The following is a 27,973-nucleotide window of genomic DNA, read 5'->3' as shown; positions in this document are numbered from 1 at the left end:
CTAAATTTAACCTTATGATTTGTCCTTAGTGTTTTATATGTTGAATTAAGACTGAGAGATTTGTAATTGTTAATCACAATTAGAACAGTTAAATATAATAAAACGTTCACATGATGACAACATTGAAAAAATACGTTTATTGTCAACATTTGGCAGTTTTTTGTTTTGTTATTAAGGGAAAAAAGTAAACACACAAATAACGTTATATATCTTTATAACTTATGTTTATTCGAAATATCCTCAATAATGTGGTACACATTTTTCAAAACCCCACTTTGCTTGTTAGTCAGTGTGCGCCACATAGTTGATGTTATTTCTTCATCGACAGAAATAAGATTATAGTCGATGTCTAAAACAGATCGTCGTCACTTTCTTTCTGATAAATGACAAATTATATTTATTCCAGAAAGTGATGACAACAAAAGATAAGTTTCAATATTATCGGAAACAAATGGATACATATTATAACAATGTTCTGACAATCCAAAAATCAGAGTTACGCACTTAATATGAACGAAGAACCTTCGACATCAGGTGGCAGTACACGTTCAATATCACAAAAGTGCCAAGATGATATCGATGTGATGGCTGCCAAACCTCCAGTAGTAAGAGATGGGACAAAACTTTCAATACTACTAAAACTACAAGATAAAAATGATGTGATATCTGACAAGCACCCAGTAGTAACAGGTATTTGTATCTAATTCAGTAAGCACATAATGTTCATTCACATTCTGAACGTTTTTACTGAGAACTTATTATATCGTTTGACAGTTGTATTCATTTGGGAACAAGCTGTGATCCTATACTTGCCGATTATTTTCACTTTTCTTGTGAGGCAATTTTGAAAGAAGTTTAACGTTCTAACATCACGATCCGCTTTATAGACGATGTTCTGAGTGAATCTATTGATTGCAACAATAAACCAAAAATTATTTGAAATAACGAATAACTACCAGAATCGATAAAGTCTGCCTCTAATGTACAGTAGTTTGTTTATGTAATTTACACGTGTTTTTCATTTCTCGTTTTTATATAGATTAGACCGTTGGTTTTCCTGTTTGAATGGTTTTACACTAGTAATGTTGGTGCCCTTTATAGCTTGTTGTTCGGTGTGAGCAAAAGCTCCGTTTGACCTATAACATGTATATTGGTTTACCTTTATGGATTGTTATTTGGATGGAGAGTTGTCTAATTGGCACTCATACCACATCTTCCTATATCTAGATTAACTTTTTTTTATTACACTGAGGGTTGTTTTAGGACTGAACTTAACGACACAAATTGATTAAAACAATTTCAAACGAAACGTTCTAACTCTGTGAACCTACATTTTAGCAGAACATTCATTAGAATATTTATCTTCTTTTTTCTACAATATTCCAGGGCTTGCTTGTCCGATCATGAATTTATAGTTTAACAGACGCCATTATGTTTCGGTTTACCTTTAGGGAATATGTAACATATTACCACTGACATTAGCCACTTGTTGTAATCGCCTTCGATTATAACATTACAGAATGTAACCGATCACTTGAGTAACTCCTTGCTCAAAAGGGTTCATGTTATTTCTGCTTTAGTTTTGAAAATTGTATTTTCGGTTTTTTTTGTAAGCGACTGCAAATACAAACCTGTGCATTACACACTTATTTCAATGTTAATCGTAGAGGTAGATCTTCATATGTAAAACACCTACATATATTGATGCCTCTTATTATACCTTTACTGGAAGACTATCAGATTTTTTCTTAGAAGTACTATTTCACAGAAAACATAATATTTGAATCATGCAAAAAACATTTGTTTACGCTAACTTAACTCATATCAATGAACTAATATGCAATGGCATAACTAAAATACAAGTAATTGTTTTGACTATTACGATAAGAATATTGTTATATCTGAAAATGCATTAATTCGTGATTCGCAAATTATACAAAAACTGGAATATTTGACAATTGAATAAAAAATTTGATGTTTCACATTAATTTTTTGACAACACTCTTCCAATACGAACTACCTAAACTTCCACAGTATTGTTTACCGATATTAGCACAATAAAGCTTAATGCGAATTCAATGTACCTTAATGTACAACTAAAAAAATATCTTGAGAATGAAGTAGTGAACAATATTTTATTTTAACAGAAAGAAAACCAAGATATTTATTGTAATCAATATTTGAATCTATGTCTGTGCATATTAGGTACATTAGTTAAGTACTACGCATAGCATGCTTCGTAAAACATCAGCACTCACCACATGTGCATTATCCTTTTTTTATAATCCATATGTATAAATCAGATAATTTCAATTTTTTTTCGGTTACATCAATAATTTCCAATTCAAATTATAACTCATTTTTCGCAATCAAATTTATAAGTTTTTTCAGTTTAAATCAACACATGTTTCTTCAGTGAACCGGATATACGATAGTAATTTGATAGAGTGACGCTTAAAAGTATTTTATTATAAACTCATTTGATTTTCCCCCTAGTCAAGTGAGGCTGTTAGAATACAGGGGTTTCTAAGTATGCGACCTGGGCTGCTTAGGTATTTGTATATCAGGAAATGATTGAATTAAATATTTGTTATCGTTAAAAAAAAATGTACAAATTACCATTTATTTTCCTATGTGTCATTTAATCGAAGTGTTGTGCAAAGTATATATTAATAAGGAAAATATATGACTTCAACTTTCGTTTACTGATATTTAAACATTTAATATACTTACTAAAATATATTTATGTTTATAGATATAGCCTTGAATGTTACACTGCCCTACGTTATGTTGAGTTTAAAAATGTTTAGGACTATTAATCTGCAAGCTATTGTATACGATAGTAGCTGATAATTCAATCGTTAAGGTATGTAATGAACATATGTTTGTATTGAATATGTGTTTGCTTGACGTAATATTGCACAATTCATCGGCATAATTAAAAATATAATTATTTAAAACAATGTTTGAATTGGTTTTAATAGATTTATTAACTGATGGAGTTTTAGCAACTGTTGAAACAAAAACAAAACGATCAATCGTATATAACACGACGTTAGTGTCAGAAGTTAATATACTCTCTGAATTTGACGTATGATAAAAACGCAATACCTTTGTATCTTTATTTTAAGCAAAACTACAAGCTTTAGACGATAGGCAGAAGAGATGGTTGATTGTTGGAATATGTCTCCAGAAGATAGTATTACCAGCACTGAGGCAGTATATTGTTCCAATTTTAACAGACCTGTATAATGAATTAATGCTCAAACAGAAAATTGAAACGCAAACATATCAAACACATTTAACACGATATGCTCCAGCAAATACTGACCTGAATTATGAAGCTGTCAACAACAACAAAGCAACGTATGGTAATCAAAGAGCAAAGTACGACTACACAATAAAAAGTGTTGTTGATCTATCGAAGCTATTTCTACCGACACACATGGCACCCGATACAGACTTTCATGAAACATGTGACCTTTCTGCATGTCTGGGATTGATCATCAATACTGGCAGGTTTCCTGTATCTGTTAGATCATGTGCAGAAAATGTAAGTCTATTATCTGTTTATATTTATATCTTACCGTTTTTGCACGTAAATTCAATATTTTAATTGTCTATTATCTTTTGTGTATCCAAAAGCGGCCTAAATTTTACCAAGTTATACAAAACATTTGTTCAGATACAGAACAATGAAAATCAAACAACAGATGTAATGCTTTATGTTAAATAGGCACTTCATTCAATACTCGGGACAATAAAGTGTCTGACAGGTCACTGTTACATGATTCAATACCTCTTTTAAAAAATAATGTCATTTCTAGCTATTTAATTTGCTTACATATGTCAATCTGTATACAAAGATATGAATGTTGTTTTTGCATTTTGTTTTATGTTAGGTACGAAGTGTTATAAGAAACCCATGGGTTCATTGCAATTTCACTGAATGGGATGAATTTAAGTATTCTCATTCATTCCAACTGATGGAGCAGATCGTCGGGTCACTTAGGCTGAGTTCCTACGAAAAAAGTCAACTCATTATGGAATTGAGAGAATGGAAAATAAATGGTAATGTACAAATATGAATTCGTGACTGATTAAGGATTCACTTGCTGAATGTCAAGTGGCATTATAACCTTGTCGAAAAATTAAACTTTTCGATGCTGTACTCAATTATTATCCCAACAAATCTAGTATTCGTATAAAAGTTTTTAAAAGGCTGACATCAGTTTATCAAAACAGACTTGCTGTTGTAAGCCGTACAGTGACCTATAGTAATTTTTGTGTCATGTGGTTTCTTGTGAAGAGTTGTCTCATTAGAAATTATGCCACATCTTTTTTTTTTATATACATTATAGGTCAAAGTGGGGTCTTTAATTCAGGGCCTTGGCTAACACTGAACATGCAAGCTATAAAGGGCCAAAACATTACTTATAAGTACTACGTAAAACCATCCAAACAGGAAAACCAACGGTTTAATCTGTATAAAAACCTAGAAACAAGAAACACGTATGAACCTCATAAACAAACAACCACTGAACATATAGATGAAGTATACATTATGTGTATTAACCTTGTTTATCATCTTAAAACCATGTTATGTTATAGTATTGTTTATTCGCCGTTTTGAATATTACGTTTACTGTTTAGTCAGTTTTGGTAATATCCCTTTGCCTGGGCTCTATTCTTATAAATGCTGTCATTGTGTTATTGTGCTACGGTAAACACAAAATATTTCTGTCTTTTATTTTTGCTGATGTGTTTTGTCTATATGCCTTTTTGTGTTTTATTGTTACATATGACGTGGCTCTGCAATTATCAAACATGTCATTGTGTTATGGTACACATTTGTATTACTGTCACTCTTTCTGCTAATGTGCTTTGTCTGTATGCCTGTTGTCGTTTCTTTGTTACATATCTATTTGCTAGTATAGTGATTGAGATTACAACATAATGGTAATTGCAGTACCCCAATATTTTTAGATTTTCACCTATTGTGTCTGTTTGTTCTGTTCTCACATCGTTGTCATATAATGCTTTTGTATGCGACTGTCTTACAAGGAGGAGGTTTAGATAACTATAAAATCAAGTTTAATCCACAATTAATTTCCACATAAAAAAAACTGCAAGTACCTAGTTAGGGATATAAGAGTTGTTCTCCATTTGTTTTATGTGTTTGAGCTTTTCATTTGCCATTTAATTAGAGACTTTTCGTTTTAAATTTTCATCAGTGTTCAATATTTTTGTGATTTTACTTTATTCACAGATTTCATGTGAATACTATGAAAAAGTTTAGCATCTAAGCTAATTTTCAGTTTGTTCTGCTATTTTGTTCTTTTTTGACGGGCTAAATGAATGAATTGGTGTCTTCCATCAAGGTTTTGATATAAGTTTTGAAAGATATAAATTAATGAATTTTATACATCTGTTACTTTTGTATTGCCATGTATGAAAATATAAACTAAAATGGTAGTTTTGTATCTAACTGATTGATGCATTAACTTTAATGTAACACTCCACGCCCAATGGTCAAGTTCAGATCTTGTAACCACATTGCAAGCCATAATATAGAATGAAATTCAAAACAGTGTGGCTGTGGCCATTGATTGACACATTAAATTCATCCATTGACTGGGACAATTTAGGTGAACGTTTGTATGTAACGACCACTGCTCACTATGTACTTTTTAAAGACACTTAAACTATGGGGTCACCAAAGGTTCTCAACAGCTTAATAAAGTAATTCGAAAAATTAATCAGAAATAACACGATGTTTTGATTTATATCAATTATATAAATCAAAACATAAAGGTTATTCCTGATTAATTTTTCGAATTATTTTATAATTAAAGGCGTTTAGAAACCTTTGGTGACCCCACAGTTTAAATGTCTATCGTAGGTACGTCGTGAACAGTGGTCGTTACAGACAAACGTTCACGTAAATTGTCCCAGTCAATGGATGAATTTAATGTGTCAATCAATGGCCACAGCCACACTGTTTTGAATTTCATTTTAATTTGTTAATGATCATTCAATTGTTAAGGTATGCAATACGCATATTTTTGTGTCGTATTTGTGATAACTGGTCATATAGAATATTTCAGTGCCATATTTAGGAAATCTGTATAACACGAACTGTATTGATGTTGTGGTAATGATAGGAACAATTCTGATTTCACAAAATGATAGTGTATACCAAATTTTGAAACAATTACCAAAAAACAAATTGAAGACAACACTAAATCAGTGTACGCAATTGATACTCTTTGCATTTGACAGATGATAAACAAAACTGTTCTTTGTAAATTATTATTTACAGCTAAACCGTCAGATTTAGACGACAATGAGAAAAGGTGGTTGGTTGTTGGAATATGTATGAACACTGTATTAATACCAGCTTTGAGGAAATATGTGTTTCCAATTCTAACAGTACTCTACAATGAATTAACCCGCTATCAGAATATTGATACACAAATATATCCAACACATTTAGGATATTATCAACCAACACACAGAAACCTGAACTATGGAGCTGTCAACAACAACAAAGCAAGGTTTGGTAAGAAACAGGCAATGTACGACTACACAATCAAGAGTGTTGTTGATTTATCCAAGCTATTTTTACCGACACACATGGCACACTATACAGGCTTTGATGACACATGTGACATATCTGCTTTGCTGGGATTGATCATCAACATTGACAAGTTTCCTCAAATTGTAAAGTCAGATGCCAAAGAAGTAAGATATTTGTGTAAACTACGGACAAAAGACTTATACATGTAATACTTAAACATGAAAAACTCATTTCAACCAACAACAGCCAACAAAAAATTTCCTAAAATACGATGAAGGTAACAAAAACAGTGCAATTTATGATAATCAAAAAGAAAAGTACTACTACACATTCAAGAATGTTTTAATTTCTCTAAGCTATTCTACAGACAGACATGACACATTAAAAGACTTTGATAACACAGGCAGCTATTCCCCTTTGCTGTGATTGATTAAAAACATTGACTAGTTGTTAAGGTAGATGCTGAATATGCAGGTTCTGTATCTATTTAAACTGATATTTAACCATTTCTTCATGAAAGTTCGAAATGCTAATCATCTATCCTTTCGTGTTTTTTATAGTAATGATATTCATTTTTAAAATCAACGTTCGTAGTTGCTAAATCACTATTTGTTATATCGAGATGTAATTTGATATATAAATTAATTACAACCATTGGTTGTGGTGTTTAAGTGACCACCGAACAATGCAAAAAAAGATTCAGCACCTTGTTAAAATGTTGTGGTATCGTTTACTGAACATTAGAAATAAAACAAAAATGTATATTGAGATACAGATTGAATTATCTTAATTTGTTTCCTTGGTAAACCGACAAATCTTTCAAGTCCCAAATGTTAGTTTATATTTTTAAGAACGAATCCGTTTCCACACAGATAATCTCATGCTTTTAATCGAGGTTTCATATTATGAATGTCATCTCAGATAATAGCAAAACAGATATATGTTTCAGGAACACTGTGACACGAATTACCACCTACGTTAAAAACAAAATGCCTTGCGATTTTATTTTGCTTCCATGTATTAGTTTTATACAGGTTTCATATTTAGTATATATCTTGTTATGTATCAGGTACGACGAAGTATACAGAACCCATGGGAACGAGGCAATTGCACTCAATGGGATGCGGTAAAATACTCCAATTCATTCCAACTGATGAGAAAAATAGTCAAGGACTTCAGTCTGAGTTTATACGAGGAAAATAAAATCATTGAGAAAATGAAAGAATGGGAAACAAACGGTATTGTACAAATATTCATTTTTGAATAATGAATAATTCTAGTTCTCTTACCATCAAGTAGCAAATATCTTAAACTTGAAGAAAATGTTTCAATTACAGTTGTATAGGAGTCTAAATTAAAAATGATAGAATTTGTTCAAATTTTGCCAAAATGTAGTATATATTGTGATATGAACAAAAATGTAATAAAAATGATAGGTCACCGGGTATTTTCTTAAGCTACAGTTTGTGACAAAATGACATATTTTGTCTGGACTACACAGGAAAAAAACATCATCATGTGATTAGAAGCTTAACTAAATGATAGAATTGTAAAATGAAATACGAGAAGATAGCTTTTAGTTAATGCTTTGAGAATATCAAAAGAAAAGATAGGGTCACCGTGCGTTTTTTCCGGCTAAAATATATAATTAGCAAAAGTTCATGTAGATTTCTTCAGAAATGTATGATTTCTGAGTTATCTCCCTTTAAAATGCTATTTTCCGAAACATTTATAATCTACGCATGTAAAAATTTTAATATTTATAAGTTATATCTTAAAATTTAATTCATTTTAAATGAAAATTCAGATTAGTTGTCTTATTTTTGTTAAAGTAAATAGCTAATTTGAATGAAAATCTAGACCTTAGGTTCTCTGTAATTTATAATCCAAGATGGCAAAAAACACCCATACCACCTTAATCACAAGTTTGATCATCATAAATCTTTGATTCGTTTTAAATGTAAACATAGAGAGTTGTATTATATTATTGAGATAAATAGATACAAAATTTACAGATACGGACCGGGTTTTACTAATGCTGTTATTTTACGCATATTGTGCATATGACAGTATTTGTCATGACGAACGGATCATATACTATGAAGCTTTTTAAAACCAATGTGGAACTCAGCAGTAGTAATTTTGAATATGCCGGATTGGCCCGAGAAAGGTTAAATGCTTTTGTTTGAACAAACATCTATCACTTGGAAGCAATCACACTGTAAGTTCCATGAGTGGTGCTATGTTGCATTTCTTAAATTTTTCTATCTTTATAAAGTGTTCTGAAAATATATAATCCCTTTAAAGTAGAAATGAGTGGAATTTTCTTATTTTCAATAGAACTTTTACAAGCAGACAATGTTAAAATGACGACCTCTAAAGATGAATCAGACACTGTTAGAGACGATATTGAAATACAGGATCAGGATCATACAGGAGGCAAACATGAAGGTACCATTCCTGTAGTTATTTTTAACGTGCAATTTAAAGAATGTTTGTGAAATATATGAGAAAATAATGGAGAAAGGGACATTAGTTGCAAGAAATTAACACTGAATCTATTCTTGCATCTGACGTGACTCTGAACTAAAACATCCCGTCATTGTGATATTGTGTCATGGTAAATATGTGTTTATACATCTGTCTGTATAGTGATTATGATTATAACAAAACGTTTACTGATGTACCCATATTTTTGACATTCCTCCTATTATGTCTGTTTGTTTTGTTCACACACCGTTGTCAATATAATGGAATTTAATACCATTGCCATACAATTGAGAGGTTTAGCTATCAGTAAAACCAGGTTTAATTAGGCATTATATTCGTGTTATTTTAGACCTCACTATCGCTCGGGCAAAAATAATCACGAATATAGTTCCTACCAAGATTAAAACTACAATAAAGTATAGCTTGCATCAATTATTTGGATTCTGATTAGGACAGTTAATGTAATTTCTATGTCCGATGTGTATAAGTTTTAGAGCGTTTGTCAAGTCTCATCCATGAACCGCCCTTTTTTTGTAAATTAGCAAACGACTGGCAATGTGATTTTTAAGATGGAGGATTTTGAACAGCCGGCATGAACGGTTGTCGTATCTAGGTCAAATATGTCAATTTCGAATTGCAACACGTTGCAGTCATAATAAATGAATAAGTAACAACATGTGCATCATTTAAGAGGTTGGAAGTATTTTAAGTTAACAGCGATATTAAATGCATGCTAATTTGATAAAATTCATTATTTTGCAGTAGTCAGGCAATCTACGCATGTGCAAACTAATTTTATTGGATTAAGAGCATGGGTTTATTAACAAAGCGAATGCAACACGTCATATAAGAATCCACCATAATTAATCCTGGTACTTTTGATAACTATTTATATCGGAAAATTCATGTGATAAGTCATGCATATAAACAAAATATCAACATTTCGTGTTTATTCCTGAATGTTCGTCAAGCAGCTAATGACTGACCTGACCAACTAAAAATTATCGATGAGGACATAACCCATTATAGATATAGATATAGAAAAGACAGTAAATATGAATACAAACAGGTAAACATATTTTTTTAAAATACAAATAAAGAAGAGAGCATGCTTACTGTGTAAGGTCTTTTTCCATAGATCTGTTTGATCTCATTTCATAGACAAACACATCAATTGAATGTGAATCCTTTACGAATAATTTTTAAAAGTCCAATTGTATATGTCAAATTAATCAACGATTAGATGAAAAATAGTTTAATAGCCATGGTGTTACTTGGGATCTAAACCTTTTTCAATATGAACATCTCGGAAAGATGATATATCATGGTTCTAAGTTCATGGAATCCAACACATCAATTGAAACCACAGTTCCAAAAATTATTATTGATTCCATTGAGTACTTTGCTAAAGTTAAATTCAATAAAATTGTCAGAATAGGTCAAAACAATCCGGTCTCTGATAAAACGTCAAATTCATAAATTGAAAAACTGTAAATAATCGATTTAAGCCCTTTTTTAGAGACAAACTGTGAAACCATGAAATACATATATCAGCTCTTCTCAATAACATGATAAATAGGTTGTTGTTTCTGCGAACAAAGCTTCGAATGATATCGTCTTGGTATATAAATCTTACTACTACGAGTGTCTTGTAAAAAAATTTGGAATACATCAGGCAGTCCAATATACAAATAAATATCAAAGGTACCTAGCTTATAACTTGGTACACCAGACGCGCGTTCTGTGTACATAAGACTCATTAGAGACACAGATAAAAAAAATGTTAGAAAGCTAAAACAAGTACAAAGTTAAAATGCATTGAGGACCAAAAATTCCAAAAGGTTGTGTCAAAAACAGCTAGGTAATCTATGTCTGTGATAAGAAAATCCTTAGTATTTCGAATAATTGAAAAACTTTTTACAACTGAAAATTTATAAAAAACGACCATATAATTGATATTCATGGCAACATCGAAGTGTTAACTACTGGACTTGTGATACCCTCGGGGACGAAACGTCCACTAGCATTTGCATCGACCAAGTGGTTTAAATAATCATCAAAGATACCAAACTTGTAATTTAATACGCCAGACGCGCGTTTTGTCTGCACAAGACTCATCAGTGACGCTCATATCTAAATAGTTAGAGACCCTAAACAAGTACAAAGTTGGTAAGCATTGAGGACTCAAAATTCCAAACTGTTGTGCCAAATACGGCTAAGGTAATCTATGCCTTGGATAAGAAACTTCTTAGTATTTCGAATAATTCAAAATTTTGCAAAAACATACCATTTGACACGGATGAGATTTTGGCTAATCATGAGTTCTTCATGGATTCAATGAACATTACATTGAACAGACAATAGGAGAACTAACATAGTTTGGATTAGATACTTTCACAAAATTCATAAAATTCCGTACAAATATAGCCGGCTTATCTGCATTTTCTACTAAGCAATATTGTCCTTTATATTGACAAAACAATATGTTTGCATTGAAAATAAGTGTAATACCATTGATTTCCCCCATTAGTCTTTGTTAAATTGGCATTTCTAAAAAAAAATGTACAGTATTTACCTTTGTTCCAACGAAAGAAATAACTAGCATGATTAAAGTTAAATAGTTTCCAGTGCTCAGTGAAAATTTCACACTACATTCCATTGTAGTAAACAATCTAAATGTTCACACTGTTATTAACTGGTTACCAGCTTTGGTAACTATGTAACCTTAACTTTCCAAAATATTTTATAAGACCATCAAATAAAAAAAGAATGATACTTTCAGACTCCCAATATAAATGTTTATGACTCAGAAAAATTCAAGTGCATTGAAATGCAGGGTTAATTTTCTATAACTGTCAAATTCAATGGAATATTTTTTTAGACCTATTTTCGTATACCTCCGGATGCGACGTACAATGATTTGGTGGTATTACACATTGAACGAGAGTCCTCAGAAATACTATCAAAATGTTTACTCGCGTAGCTGTATTTATCATATGTGGATGCTAACCAACTCTTAAAAACTTCTGTATAGTTTAAAATATCGATCTTTCTCTAAAATTCAAATATTTCCATCATTTTTTTTTTTTGATTTTTCAACCCTTTGTACAACCATTATCCATTTGAAATTAAAAATTCGTATAAAAAATATTCAACAATGCTTTGAAATATAAAAAAAATAATTTTGTTAGTTTGGAATACCTTATGCGTATTTCTTTGATATTGCACAAAAAGTAAAACATGACACACATTAGAACAAGGATTCAGTATGCTGAATGTTTTTTTATTGACAACATATTTGTTGAATCAGAAGATAGACTTTTCAACAAATTGCTCTCCTTACTATATGAACGAACTGTGCGCATCTTTTTTTTTCAGACCTCTTTTATTATATGAGTCGGCGTTCCTTCAGTGACTTGTAAAAAAATAAAAGATCAAAAAAGCCAATAGTTTAATTTCACATTCAGATATATTGAAGATACTCTTTTTATAAACAATCAAAACTTCCTGATTTAGTTCCTGAATGTGCCTTTTTTTTGATTGAGATTTATTTATAATGAATGTCAATAATTTATTTTGGAATTTCATGGAACCATAACATGTATTTTTGACTCTTCATATTTTACATAATCCGTTTCGCGGATAAATATATTTAATCCCGCCACATTATGTATGTATGTGCCTGTTATTCAGTGGTTGTCGTTTGTTTATGCGTTATATATTTGTTGTTTTCGTTGTTATTTTTTTTTTATATAAATAAGACCGTAGAGTTTCTCGTTTGAATTGTTTAACATTGTCATTTCGGGGTCATTTATAGCTGACTATGCAGTATGGGCTTTGCTCATTGTTGAAGGCCGTACGGTGACCTACAGTTGTTAATTTCTGTGTCAATTTGGTCTCTTGTGGAGAGTTGTCTCATTGGCAATCTTTTTTCATATTCAAATAATGCTCTTAACGTAGTGTTTAACATAGTCATCAACCTAATTTGATTCATGCGCAGTTAATGAGTCTTGTTTGACCAAATCACATGTCTGGTTTGGTTCAACCAAAATGTAATGAACAATTGTCTTTTCCCAAATCTAGATATTTTGGTTTTACATCAGGAGTTCTTCACAACAATTAACGATAAAAGGGATGATTTGTCTTTCCCCAGTTTTTCCTTTTGTGAACGGTGAATTTCCTTTGGTACCATATTATGGTGTTTTTGTATCCCAAATTCGTTCCATATGCCTGTGTCTGTAATAATGTTTTGGGTTTCAATTAGCATACCCTACATTGTTATATATAACTTTCAAAAATCAAATCAGGAATTATGTTATTATATTATTTGTTAACAAATGACCTAATTCTTCAATTGAGATATAAATGTTTAGTTTGCAAGTTTGGCTGTACTTGTAGAAAACTTATAAGAAACGGAAAAGTTCATTCTTTATTTTTCTTTGTTATGTTGTTTACCGAGCCTTGAAATTTAAATAAGATCCGGATAAGATTATCAGTTGTTTTATTAAACTTGTTTTAAAAAGTTACCAATTCAAAACTGTAATAATACCTTTGTTTTTTTCTTTATTTTAATAAATATTGATTCTGTTATCAGTTGATTGAAACCATACTAACCAGTTTTGTTATGCTCATAGGCACTTTCAAGAAAAATAAAAAAAACGTAAACGAACTTTGGAGAGTTGATATAAAGAATACAGGACAAAGGGTAAAAGCATATAAGAAAATATACCCACGATTCGTAACAATGAACTGATAGTGATTCCCAGTTATTCTTTAGTTTAGCCAGATTTTCTACTTCCTGTTAAAAAGTTAGCATTGGTAGCATTTCTAAGATATACATTAACAGTTCATATATTTCAAACGGTTATGCTGTTGGTATTTTCACAAACTAAAAAAATAGAGTAATCCTTTATGTTTAATATCTAACAGTTTGTTTAGATTCACAAATCTGTATCACCGAATTCCTTAATAAGATTAATGAAAATATTCAGATACGAATTTTGAAAAACCAATTAACAAATGATGATTCTGATTGAATTTTTTAATAGATCCTGATCTGCTTCCTTTCGCTGGAACGTCTGAAGATTTTCGAAAACTGCTATCCACTGGAACATATGAGTCGTTTGAAAATAGAGTTTTCCTTTGTGGAAGTTGCGCATGTGGAAAGTCCACCCTAGCAAGTGTTCTGATTGGTACCCCAATACCACTTACATGGAAATCAACAGATGGATTAGTCATACACTTTGGGCGAAATGGTATCAACTTGGAGAGTTTTGAGATGGTCCCTTTAAAAGAAGGTAAGGTATTTTGAAAATATAAGACATGGATATTGTTTATTCATATAGTATAATGCTTTCCAAGATAGGCATAAAGAGTTCATGTATTTGCAACGAACTGTTGATATTTTCACAAATAAAAATATATTTGCTAATTTTCTCGTTTGATTTATAAAAGACCTAAGTTAATATAAACGACATTCCAAATTTCAAGTAGTAAAATTAATGTCAGTCGTTCCTACATTTTAAGGACGTCATCACAAGATGGTTAACCATTATGTTATATCTGATTTACAGATGAAGATTTATATTTACAACTTATTTTCGACTGATAAGTTTGGACTTCCCTTAAATTGGTATATATCGCCTTTTAAGATCTTTTAACCGTTACACTATTAAGTGCCAGTCTGCCTAAGAATCAGGCAGTGGTGAAAACATGACCAAAAAACCCCACCCAACTTGACATTGATTTCAGTTCATAATATGTAGTTATGCACAAAAATAACATTCATTTCTGTTTTCTGTTCTGGTAATAGACATGAATAGAAGATACAATTTGGTTGAAATGCACTAGAAATTAACGAATAAGGGGAGATAACTCTGTGATTTGCTATCATTCTAACCAATTTTCTAACCGAGTTATTTGATATTACCAGACACACACAAACGAAAGACTAATAATTTTTAACTCAGGATGATGGTAAGTATTAAAAAGAATGATTAGCTCGGTGGGTTTTTTCTGATCATGTTTTGATTTTTTCCTAAATTGCCTGATTCTTACAAAGACTGGCACTTAAACAATATATCGATATTAACTATACCTATCATAATGTATACTGATTGTTATTATAAAAGACATAATCTAGAATAACTTATTTAATCGATAACTTTCAAGTTAATCCGTTCTGTCAGGATATTTCGGTTTAACTTTGGACCTAAGTCAAGTGATATAAAATTGTTTGCTTACTTCCAGTTAAGATTGTATCGAATAAATGTAAATAACAATCTATTGCAACATGTGCAAATAGAGCTCTTCTCAAACTGTTTGAAATAGTTTTGACTTATAAGGAATACAACGATTAATTAAAGATTAATCTGATCAAATTCAACATTTCTATACCAGTTATATCTTGAATTTCTAAGAGTTTAATCTTTAAAACTAAAATTCGCTAATACCTCTCCCTTTAGTTTGAGACCTCATGAGAATGAATCATCCTCTTTCAAATAATATGTGTAGTTGTAAATGTCGAAGATTGTGTCTCTTTGAGATAAAATATGGATATTTTATCTGGGAACAAGCAGGCAAACATAACAAGAGGCAGTTTGGTTTTATGTAATCATATGTATTTATAAAGTACAGCCTATATCTGTACATGAGTACAATCATCATTTAATAGTATCATGGAGAAAACCGATTTATTTATCAGATATTCGGATTTTGATGTTGATGAATTAAGGATATTGTGTCGGTGTTCAAAAGTTATAAATCGATTGAAAATGGCGAACAGCTGCATTTTAAAGTATTAAAATGCTTTCACAAAAATGCGTTAAACAAAAAGTAATTTATTTTCGTTATGATTACCTGCTGGTTCTCAGATATATCAATATTTTATGTCATAGAGACACAATCTTTGAGTTATACCACTACACATACATTTGAATTATTATGGTTTGATATTATACGGTCTGGTAGAATGGAGAGAATCATTCTAGGTTAGAAACTGAATATATATATTTATCATGCTAAGAGAAATCAAGCTATAAAAACAGGTCGATAACAATTATACATGTACACAAAAGAATGGTTATATATACTTAAACGCGAAACTGATGTTCACAAATGAATGTAAAATGTGTAAGTTTTTATCATTTTACGTGATATAAATTTGACTAATGAACATAAGGCCGATGGCATATGAAGCTAGCCTTTCAGACATGTTCACCATACTTTTATTCCATACACCAAATATAGTTGAAATATTGCTTAATGCACCTTTTCAAGTAACAAAACCAAGACGGCTTATCATTGACTTATGAACAATGCAAATGAGGTCAAGGTCGAGGTCAAGGTGAGCATATATCACAACTTTACATGCACAAATAAATGTATATTATCCCTTATCATAATGCTATATTCATCCATTCGTTTCAAGAGAAAAATAGAGATTTTCATTCATTAACTTTTCAAAAAGTTAGAAACCACAAACATGTATCATGTTGACTGTTATTCAAGCATTAAAATATATAGTATGTTAGTTGTAAGAAATTCATAAGAGGAAAAGGAAACACTTGAAAAAACATGACGTTTGGTTGAAATAGGTTTTAAAACAATAAAGCTATGTATCTTTATCTGACTTTGACTTCATTTTCATGGCCCTTTGGACAATGTTTAGCTTTTGACGTTTGGTGTATTTCTCGGATACTATTGACAATACGCCACTATTTTTTACATAATCATTGTAATGTATACACCTGTCCGGCTGCGTATGAATACACAACGTCAATGTGGGCGTGATGCCATAAAAATTGACAATATTGAAAATAACTTTTATTTTACGCAATCAGAAGACAGTAAGTACACCAAATTTATTTATTATCTTATATTTGGATTTAAGACATTAACGTGGTTGACTTACAATGTACTAAAAATGATAGTCATCTGCATGAAGACGGATTTACTGCCTCTATTTTGAGTACCAATCCATGCTTTACCTGACAGTTTCTTAATGTTAGTCTTCCAACCGCACCATAAGGAAAACCAACCAATTATCGCATTTCTTTCTTCGTCATTAACATTAATGCATTGCACATTTTATTTGATCAGTACATTCATAGTCTGTTTCATTTATTTGTTTCTTTTAACGACGATTTTAAAATGAAAACATTTTTTATTGCAGAAGATAGAGGTCATAATGTGTTGACCAAGTTAGTAATTGGAAAACCAAATCGTGAGATCACTAAATGTCAAACTATTGACAACCACCATGACCTGTGCTTTGCTCCATCCTCTAATGATTTGACAGAATTAAATCCTCATGATTCTGAGATTGATGCTAATTTCAGTTCAGAAGTTTCTGTATCCACCGAGGATGACATTGGGGAATATGAAGTCTTATCGAAAGAAAAGTTCAGTACATCTGAAATGAACAATACTTCATCAATTAGTCTGCCTAATGTGAAAACGGTTGAAGCCTATGCTGTACATGATGACATTTTGAAAGAAGTTGAGAGTGGTCAATACAAGGTTAAAATTGCACCATCAGATTTAGTTGACTTTGGTGGTCAACGATCGTATGATATGACCCATCAGTTATTTGTTCAGCACGGTGGTACATTTGTAGTGATGTTTGATGGTAGTAGGGATTTTCAGGAACCTCTGACAGAATATCCTACGGGTGATATTTCTAATGAAAGTAAGTACAGCCTTATGACAATTGATAATATAGATATATAATTGAGAACGGAAATGGGGAATATGTCAAATAGACAACAACCCGACAATAGAGCAGACAACAGCCGAAGGCAACCAATAGGTTTTCCAGGTGGTCCTCAGGTGGCCCATAAATTTACTTTTTTTTTAATCACACCTCACATAGGCCTGCGGCTCCTGATTTGGGACAGACGCATAAATACGACGGGGTATAACATGTTTTGTGAGATCGCAACTTCCCCCTTATATCTCCAGCTAATGTAGAAAAAAATCTATAGCAACTCGCACAATAAAATTCAGTTTAAAAGAATTACGAATCCGATGTCAGAATAGGTAATAAAAGAAACTTAGCAAAATGACAATGATATGTAAATAAACAAAGGACAACTAGCAGTTACTGACATGCAAGCTGTATATATAAAGATCAATTTATTACATCTTGTGATCAATTTATTTGTCAATCGTCAATGGCAGTCAGCAGGGTTTTAGAACATCAGTAGTTCGACCTGCGAGTCAAATGCGTTTTGTTAAAATATACTCTTTCACTTTTTTTGGTCTTTTAGAAAATGTTTTTGGTGCTGTATTTAGACCCCTCTACCGCTAAATTAGTTTTACATGCAAACGTACAAAAAATGCGGTTTTTAACCAACACAATCATAGGTTTTAACGCAGTTTTCAATTTAGAGTTGTTTATTTTTATATAATTGCATTGGATAAAAACCGCAATTTAGAGTTGTTTATATACTTATATATATATATATATATATATATATATATATATAAATAAACAACTCTAAAATATAACTAGAAAGACATTATAATTTTACCCTGCATTATCCCCAAAATATGAACATGAACATAGAGGCATATGCAAGAGGGAAACTTATTTGCGTATTCGTATTTTTCCAGCTATTGTGAAACATTGGGTCAACTCAATACTCACCTACTGTGTTGATGATAGTAGTGTCATGCCAAAGATCTTATTTGCTGCAACGCATAGGGATATTCTCTCAGATGTAAGCATTTATTCAGTTATCCTGTTTATTTGTTATTGTGATTTAATTTCATTTAATCGATACTTATTCGAGAATGTATATTTTTCATAACGTATCGTAAGCTGTACAATGCCTAAACATGACAAAATACAAATCCATTTTAAAGGTTTATTCTTCAAACAGACACCTGTATATTATTGCGGGTTTAGCATGTTTGAAAGCGATAGAACATCCTCGAACCTTGGACAGTGATGTACCTACACAACATAATCGCAAACTGTAAAAATCAGTTAAAAAAAAGGCGTAACCCTTCAGATCAACACAAAACTGTATCCGAATAGACTAATTGCACAAAGTATCGACCGGTCAATATTCGTAGTTATTTGAAAGCCAACTCCGACTTTTGACTTTTAATAAAACATATTTCCAGGAGAAAATTAACAATCGATACACATCCACTGGATGTAGAGTAACGAGGTCATAAACACTGAGACAAAAATATACTACCTTGTCCAATGCTAAAACATAATATGTTATTAATTTATCTATTAGCATTATGTACTGTTTACTCACCAGGATATGCAGAAGAAAAAGAATAGGGAATTTGTACAGAGAGTCACTGAAATGTTTGGTTCCCACGAAATGAATAAACACATTGTCTTTAATCCAGTTTTCTTTATAAATGGTACAGACAAAGACGATCAAGAAATTCAGAATTTGAAAAACCATATTGTCACTATTGCCCGGCACCAGCCATCTTGGGGACTACGGCGGCCAATAATTTGGGTCCCAATTGAGCTAATGATCGATAATATGATCAAAGATAATATTAATATAATACCGAAAACATATTTAGTCGAGGCAAACACAATGAATAAAGATTTAGCACTCTCTGACAAACAAATGAGCGAGTTTCTCTTAACACAACACGCATTGGGCAAAATCATGTATTTTGATCAACCAGAACTTAACAATTTCATCATTCTGTATCCTCCTGCATTGGTCAACATCCTGAGGTCATTCATCACAGATGAAATGTTTTGGCCCAACGATGAGACCCTTAGAAGTATTCTAAGAAGAATGACAGAAACTGGTAAAATACACAAAACAGATCTCATTAAACTATGGCAACAGAAAGAATTCGTTCATCATATACCAGATGATGACTACAAAGAGTTCATTATTCAGGTTCTTGTACATCTGGATGTTTTGGTCCTGCCAAAAAGATACTCTGGCCAGGATGAGACACACGTAGATTATTTTTTGGTTCCATGCACAGTTAAACACAAGATGCCGATGTCCTTTCTGGATGACAAATCATTTGCAAACAGAACAATTGCGTTGGTCTATCACATACGACAGTCATCCATACCGTCGGCATTGTCTTTCAAACTGATAGGTGCTGTTAGTGGTATTTGGCCTATCAAAGAGGTGAACGAACGTCCATTATTATACCATTCCTCAGCTGTACTATGTGTTGACAGCCAAACGGAGTTTCGAATAATAGTAGAAGACAACAGAATTGTCGTATATCTTACAAACATGTCATCTAGGTCTTGCATCTCCCCAGATATCGCAGCCAGTATTCAAGATTGCTTGACGGTTACTTTACAAGCTGTTTTGAAGTTTTATCTAATCAGCATAGGAAAAAACCACCAACAAGTGAATGTGTCGAATCTCTTTCACATTGAAGTCGGAGAAGTTTGTTGCAGATCTCCATGTGTGATATCAATTTCAAAGGCAAAACAAACTCCTGAGTGGGTGTGTAATAATGGAAATACACATTTCTCTAGAGATCCTTTACTGTGGATTTTTAACAAGGTAATTTATCCATATGAACTAGATATATTAGCAAATGAGTTCCTCTGATGAATAATTCGTAAGATTAAAGATTTTCTTCCTCAGAGCATGCAATGTTTTGTACAAATTATCTTAGAGGTATTGCGCATTGCGGTGGTGATGTCAAAAAGGTATTAACCTGTGATAAGGTCTAGTTTATGGTGAATCACTATTGGTAGAACAATGATATTTGGTATGTAGTTGTATAAGCATTTGTACATCTTTTTACCATGACAATTGTTTGGAACCGCACGCTCAGTCATGGTCTATTGACTTTGAAACTTTGCTTAGCTAGCATTTTTTAGTTTGTGATTATGTCAGTTTGTGGATAACCAATTGTGGTATGTCAATGATATTTGGTATGCAGTTGTATAAGCATCTCTCATATCCATGGAGCTTTTTGGTCCCGCCCCTCAGTCATTGTTTGTTGACTTTGAAATAAAGCCAAGGCAACATGTATTAGTTTGTTATATCAGCATTGCTTGCGCATTTTTGTCTAGACGCCATATAATAATCATTAAGATAATTACCGAAGACTGTTGATGGTCATTTAACACTATGTTTACATGATATTAGATCATTAACGAACACGTGCAATACTATTTTCGTAGGTCTGTTTGATTTCATGTTTTGAGTTAATAAATAATTCCTTTTTATAGTTGAATATAACTAATACATGCGTACATGTAGCTTCTGTCTACATAAAGAGCTAAATTAAAGTTATCTTGAATACGGATTCACGTCAGTTCGAATTATTTTTAATACTTGTTTTTGAACATATTTTGACAAATTTGGGGCAAAGTTACTGCACATTACGAAGCATTATTTCAAAATTCCTCTTTTATTAAAAATTGAAAAACAAATCATATCTCAAGCGTAACTTTTGCAATCTTAAGTTATGACCTACCAATTCATATCTTAGTTATATCATCTATCATAATGTATCTGCGAAATATTTTTCAGACGCATCAAGAGTGTTCATCCAATTGCCCAGGTAAAGTAATTAAGTTCATGATTTATAATCCGAAATGTTGATTCATTTAATGAATAATTTCTATAATACCAAGGTCGGATGAATGTCCATGGCCAATTCTGTTTAAAATCTAGATTAGGTAGTAAGGATGAATCAACTATCATTAATTAAAGAAATCCGACAACCGGTGGAAGAAAAACAAATAAATACAAACAACAAAATGCAATACACTACACAAAAAAATACAGCATCAAGAACCTTCTAAAACCGCAGTTAAAATATCGACAGTTTCTATACCAAATTTGGCATCTTAAGTCTTGTTGATGTCCAACAAACAGTTATTAATCATATTCGATAATGAAATAAATAGAGGAAAAAGAGGATCCGCCTCCAGTGGAACACCAAAAAATCATTGATAGCATGCGTCTGACAAGCTTCTCTTAATGAATGCAATTTGAAATTGATATATGAAATACCACATTTACAGCTTGTAGACAAGCGGCAACTTTAAAGTATGCAAAATTTCCTTAAGGCCAACAAGCCTTATAATAATTTCAAATACATAATTGGAAAATATACAGTATGTTGTGAATCAATCATTAGACCGCATACTAATGAGCTGATGATACCCTAGGGATCAAACACTGGCAGTATTGGTCCATTTTTCATATGTAAAATAACATTAAAACTTTCGTGTTCTAAGCGCTTGGTTTTATTAACCTTCTGTATGTTCACTATGCATGCTATGAATGATATAATTCTAAAGAAAAAAAGCTATGCATATTTACAATCTTTGTGAGCAAAAGAGATAAAAACTTTTTTTTTAAAAAGATAGAAAAATTCAGCGATCATAAACTTTGGCTAAGATATTTAGGATCATTTTGAAATATTTAATTTAATTAGTGGCGAATCTACTTCCATTTGGTTTAGAATCATGTAAGTAACGGGTACTGACTTTAGAGCTTATGATTAACCGTCGGAAATAACAGACCAAAACATGCAGGATCAATTGGGTCTAAGTCCTATTGTTCGAACACGATTTAAAAAATACTTGTTAATTCAATTCTAGTTTTACCGTCTCTTTGTAAGAGATTATTTTTTATATTTAGGTCTTGACGAATCTGTCCTGACAATGTCACCAAGTGAGCAACATCTATCAAGACTTGCCTATCAACTGAATATTCAAAGTTGTAGGGAGTTGATAATTAACCTCGGGATACAACTGAATGACTGGGAAGATATTGAGTACAGCTACACACGCATGCCTCTTATTATCAAAATCATGGCATTGAATTTCTGGAAAACGAAAAACATAGTGGGAAGACCAAACAAATCATTCAACAACTTGCTGGACGCACTGAAGGCAGTTGGCGACACAAGGCATTTACTTTGCAAGGTTTGAAAAGTCTTGTTTATTTTTTTTCATTTACACTCATACTTTATTGATAGTGTTGACTACCCTATCTTTTTGAAGAATATTTTGACTCCCCTGTCTTTTTGAGGTATATGTTGACTCCCCTGTCTTTTTGAAGTATATTTCATTTCAAATAGCAAACGTTTTCATAGTATATATCTTGATCTATAACCTGTCATTTATCCTCTGTATAATTTCTTATCTTATGATCTACGCTTTTTAAAAAAGATATTAACATCGGTACCGATAGTCAACTTTAACTCACCTTGTTCAAAGAGCCAACTGAGCTTTTCTCATCATTTGGCTTTCTTCGTCCGACGTCGGTTTCGTCGTCGTCTGTTCACTGTTACAAAGATGTTCTCCTCTGAAACTACTGAACTGAACTTAAGGATGTTCGCTGCTCAGTTTCAAAATAAATCACTTTTCATAAAACTAATATGTATTGATAGGGAATAAATTGAGGAATCAAAAAAGCAAAAAAAAATTTGGGGTCAATGTGCTTGTTTTCGAGATATTAGCCATTGGAAGTTTGGCGGGAAAATGTTCCCTCTTGATTTTTCATAGCTTTATCATTGACTAGTTAAGGTTCTCAAATACTTTTCAAAAAATAAATCAAATTTTATAAGACTTTTACAAATGACTTATAATTATACATATAAAAGATTTATAAAAAGAAAAATTGGGGTTCATGGGGAAAACTTGTTCAGGCATTCAAATGGATAGCACCAGAGAATTTCGAAAATCTGACAAAAGTTCCAAAACATGACAAGCAGACATCCTTAACCAGTTTTTTCTACATGGGGTTTTTATTTAAAAAATGATGACCGTACTTACTACCCAACATGGCAAAAAATAAAACATTAGTGTAAAATGTATGTTCTGTCAAACCAAAAAGTAAATAGAAACAATCTGACAGGACATAATGTCCAGAATGTTTAACTCTACTAATTGTTAATTGTTAAACTGTTTGATGAATGTGACCTACCGAAATAGACTATTTACCGGATTTGTAATCACATAAGCAACACGACGGGTGCCACATGTGGAGCAGGATCTGCTTACCCTTCCGTAGCACCTGAGATCACCCCTAGTTTTTGGTGGGGTTCGTGTTGTTTATTCTTTAGTTTTCTATGTTGTGTCATGTGTACTATTGTTTTTCTGTTTGTCTTTTTCATTTTTAGCCATGGCGTTGTCAGTTTGTTTTAGATTTATGAGTTTGACTGTCCCTTTGGTATCTTTCGTCCCTCTTCGACTTCTTGTAGGAGTTATTGCACTTACATGAAACATCTTACCATTTTTGTCTTTATTTCCTTTATCTTGACAACTATATTAGATAGAGATAAACTTTAAGACTGTTATCGTAATTTCCACTCTTCTCATTAAAAGATTTATTGCTGACGATTTTTGCGTTTTTGCCAAATATCTTTAGATAATGGCAACAGTAGTATACCGCTGTTCGAAATTCATAAATCGATTGAGAAAGAAAAAAAAATCTAAGTTACAAACTAAAAGTGAGGGAAACGCATCAAATATAAGAGGAGTACTACGACACTACAGAAACACAACATTAAAATGTAACACACACAGAAACAAACTATAATACAACAATGGCAATTTATAGAATTATAATAGTTAATCAAAAACTTAAAGAGCATACATTATCAGGGAGACACATTCTACATTTAAGACAATATTGAGAAACCTATTTGACGACTCCTTATTGGAGTTATTGTCCTGTAATGTTAATTTAAATAATGATTCCCAAACAGGTCAAATTTGGCCGACAAAGTAAATAGATGTCACTGTTACAGGTAAAGTAGGTAACCTGCTGTAAAAATGTAGTATACCGGAGTCAATAGTCTATTATTGATATTTGTCTAGTAAATGTGTTAAACTCTAAAAATTCCTTTCCATTTTTATTTTAAACAAACGTTTAAGAATGTTATGGACACGACCAAAAGAGCTGCGTTTTACATATTTTCTTATATGGAAAACAAAATAAGATATTAAACAATAACGTTACATGTAATATGTGTACTGTACCAGGTGTGCATATTGACAAATGAAGTCTCGTTAGTTATTTTGCAAAAAACAAAAATTCGTACCTCAATCGAATGTTGAAGAGCTTAAAATGATAAAACAAAAATGGGTATATGATAGTCATATACATGTATCCCAATAAGGATTCGGGGCGTTTCATTGCGGAATTATATTATTACATTTTAAATGATTTCCGAAATTCTATAACAGCAAACAATGTTCGTGTTTTTCTACAATATAACCGAAATACCAGCTACATGGCTAATGATACCTGCGTGGACTGTCATTCCTAAAGCAGAGATATCGAACCACTGGTAGTAACGACATTAGCTAGTCCATTCGTATTAATTGTACCAGATACTATTTGTTGCACAATTCATGTCTCGTCATTGATGCTTGCATGAGTCCGATCATTTGAATATTCTGAAGGGCATGATTTATGATTTAATTAGAGTTGTTATGTATAGGTGTTATGTCAATTAGAACTGATTTTTGTCGAGCCTGCGTTAAGCGTATGGTTGAGCGCTTATACTTATGTTTAATGTCGCCATATTCCTATTCACATGTCCCTAGTCAACAGCTTGAAATTCGGGGATTGTCGTTTGTTCATGGGAGTCTTTTTTTTTCTTGTATTTTTTTTTCTTTCATTACATGTGTTGTTATAGTCATAAGTTTTCTCGTTTGAATTATTTCACATTTTTACATGTCGCGGTCATTTATAGCCACGATAGTATGGGTTATCTATTCATAGTAAAAGTTTTGACCAAACAAAATGTATGACCTGTTGACAAAATATTAAAATTTCGTGATATTTGAATCACATAATCTACAGAAATAATTTGGATGAATATATAACAGTTTGACAAACACTTATTTTGATCGTTGAAAACCTTGATATCTCCTTACTAATATTAAATGATAAAAACGTTCAGCTGAGTTAACTCCCTTAGGTGTTATGTGTCCCCTTAAAAAATCAAATAGTTTGTTATTTTTTATTGCATATTGTAATTCTGTCATAAAGGATTTATTTTTATTGATTTAGTATACACAACATATAACGTTTATGTATAAACGAAGAAATTTGATCTACTAAATAATTTCATTTCAGGTGTTTAGGGAATACACACATTTATTAGGTAAGAATGTTTATTATTATTCTTTACATGCAAAAACCTAATTTCAAAATACCAACACGTAAAAACAATACAAAATTGTGCCTTTGCATGACAATTATTACCATAAAAGGAGACGAAAAATTAAAATCATAAAAATATACACAGATGAAAATAGAACATTTTCTGTTCAATTAAAACTGTACAGCAATCGGTAGATATTCCAAACTATCCTGGTGTCTAAAGCGCTATGTATTTGATAAACAATACAAATCATTAACTAATTCCGAATTGCGACCTTTCCTCTATGTATTATACACCATGGAACATATTGACATATGTTTTTTTTTAAAGATTTGATACCAAAAAAAAATAATTTCAGTGTATATTAAACTGCATTCAAGGTTTACTTTATATTATATTTATACAAGCTGTGTTTTTTGTCGAATCATGTTTTCATTGTCTCTTTTAGATTATTTGTGAAATGACTGACTGTAAAACAACACAATCAGTTATACGGTCGTCTTTGTTTGCTATTGCGGATTAATATGGCGGATGGTGTTTGCATAGCTTATGTGTAGCTGGAGACCCCCAGTCTGTTGCGAAATCCAGTTTAGCTTAGAAAGAACACATCTTTTTCCAGATTATTCAAATAAAGGATTAAATTTAAAAACGTGTAAAATTCATAAACGAAACATATTCCACCACCACATTCCGTCCAGTTCGATTTGTAGCAACCCTCGACTCTCAAATGATAAATATCAAAAACGTTCGTCGAGCTTCGCGTTCGAAATTTTAAAATTTAACCGTCTTGAATTCAAAAAAACCCATTGTATCCCCCTTGAAGCAGTGGTAAAATCTCTTTATATTTATATCATATGATCTATTAATCTTTTGACAGATATTGCAGATGTTCGACTACAAGAAGTTCCAGATGATGATGTTTTGCAAGGTCTCCCAAAGAACCTTGGCAACTGCGCTATACCACTCGGAATTGAGCTAGGAATAAGTGTTAGTTCGATAGAGGAAACAATGACACGTCATCCAAGGGATATGTACAATCAAATATCAGACATCCTGAGAAAATGGAAAACTTCAACATGTTCAAGAAAAGTTAAACCGACAATTTACAAACTAATGTTAGCACTGGAACGTGTCCATACTGGAGGGTTGGATTATTTAAAGGACATCTATCTTGGACAGTAATCCATGTTATTATTCGACAAATGTAAAATGATATTTCTTAAACGTCTTTCTTAACCTCAAAAGACATTGTATATTAGTATCAATTGAAGCAGAAGTCAAAACTAACTTCTCTAGAAAAAATGTAAAAGAAAAAAATACATTTAATGAAAACATTTGTATGTTCGAAATTTTGATATAAAATACATGTTGATTAGAAACAAAAAACGATTTAACATTTGACTTTTGACTTATCTACTATGATTACAATCATTTTACCACTTGTAATAGAATTGAATATCAAGATAACTTATTACAGATAAAACAAATTGAAAAATTAACAATAATTAAACATGCTTATACATATATAATGCTTTTAAATATATTTGTTGAATGGCAGAGCACGGGAAACAAGACATTTATGGTGTGCACTAACACAGATCGACAGAAGGTAGTAATACCTGTGTGTTGGTACTTGATTTGAAGCAACTTTACTATTTTACTTGTACCCTTGTACCCAAAGTTGGGATTGCACGTCATGTACTTTAATTGTGTCATGCAGAACATATGATTTTTATATAAATTTAATTGTAGTATTTAGTTTTTAGTTTTTATATAATAAAGTATCTATCTATCAATCTA

At 31.7% G+C, this 27,973-nt stretch overlaps 1 protein-coding gene across 1 annotated transcript; it reads left to right on the top strand.

Moving 5' to 3' along the window:
• Nucleotides 1-41: 41 nt before the first annotated feature.
• LOC143076833 (uncharacterized) lies at nucleotides 42-27,973 on the top strand. The gene is made up of 14 exons (XM_076252728.1): nucleotides 42-690; nucleotides 3,132-3,553; nucleotides 3,903-4,071; nucleotides 6,323-6,744; nucleotides 7,650-7,818; nucleotides 8,921-9,031; nucleotides 14,119-14,367; nucleotides 17,244-17,759; nucleotides 18,686-18,792; nucleotides 19,348-20,592; nucleotides 21,574-21,604; nucleotides 22,693-22,979; nucleotides 26,146-26,173; nucleotides 27,051-27,973. The coding sequence occupies exons 1-14, from the start codon at nucleotides 510-512 to the stop codon at nucleotides 27,353-27,355; spliced, it is 4,242 nt and encodes a 1,413-aa protein (XP_076108843.1). The 5' UTR covers nucleotides 42-509; the 3' UTR covers nucleotides 27,356-27,973.

Source organism: Mytilus galloprovincialis, chromosome 5 (assembly GCF_965363235.1).
Source record: "Mytilus galloprovincialis chromosome 5, xbMytGall1.hap1.1, whole genome shotgun sequence".
Taxonomy (NCBI): Eukaryota; Metazoa; Mollusca; class Bivalvia; order Mytilida; family Mytilidae; genus Mytilus; species Mytilus galloprovincialis.
Note: the sequence above shows the minus strand (reverse complement) of the source record. Positions and strands in the feature narration are given on the sequence as shown.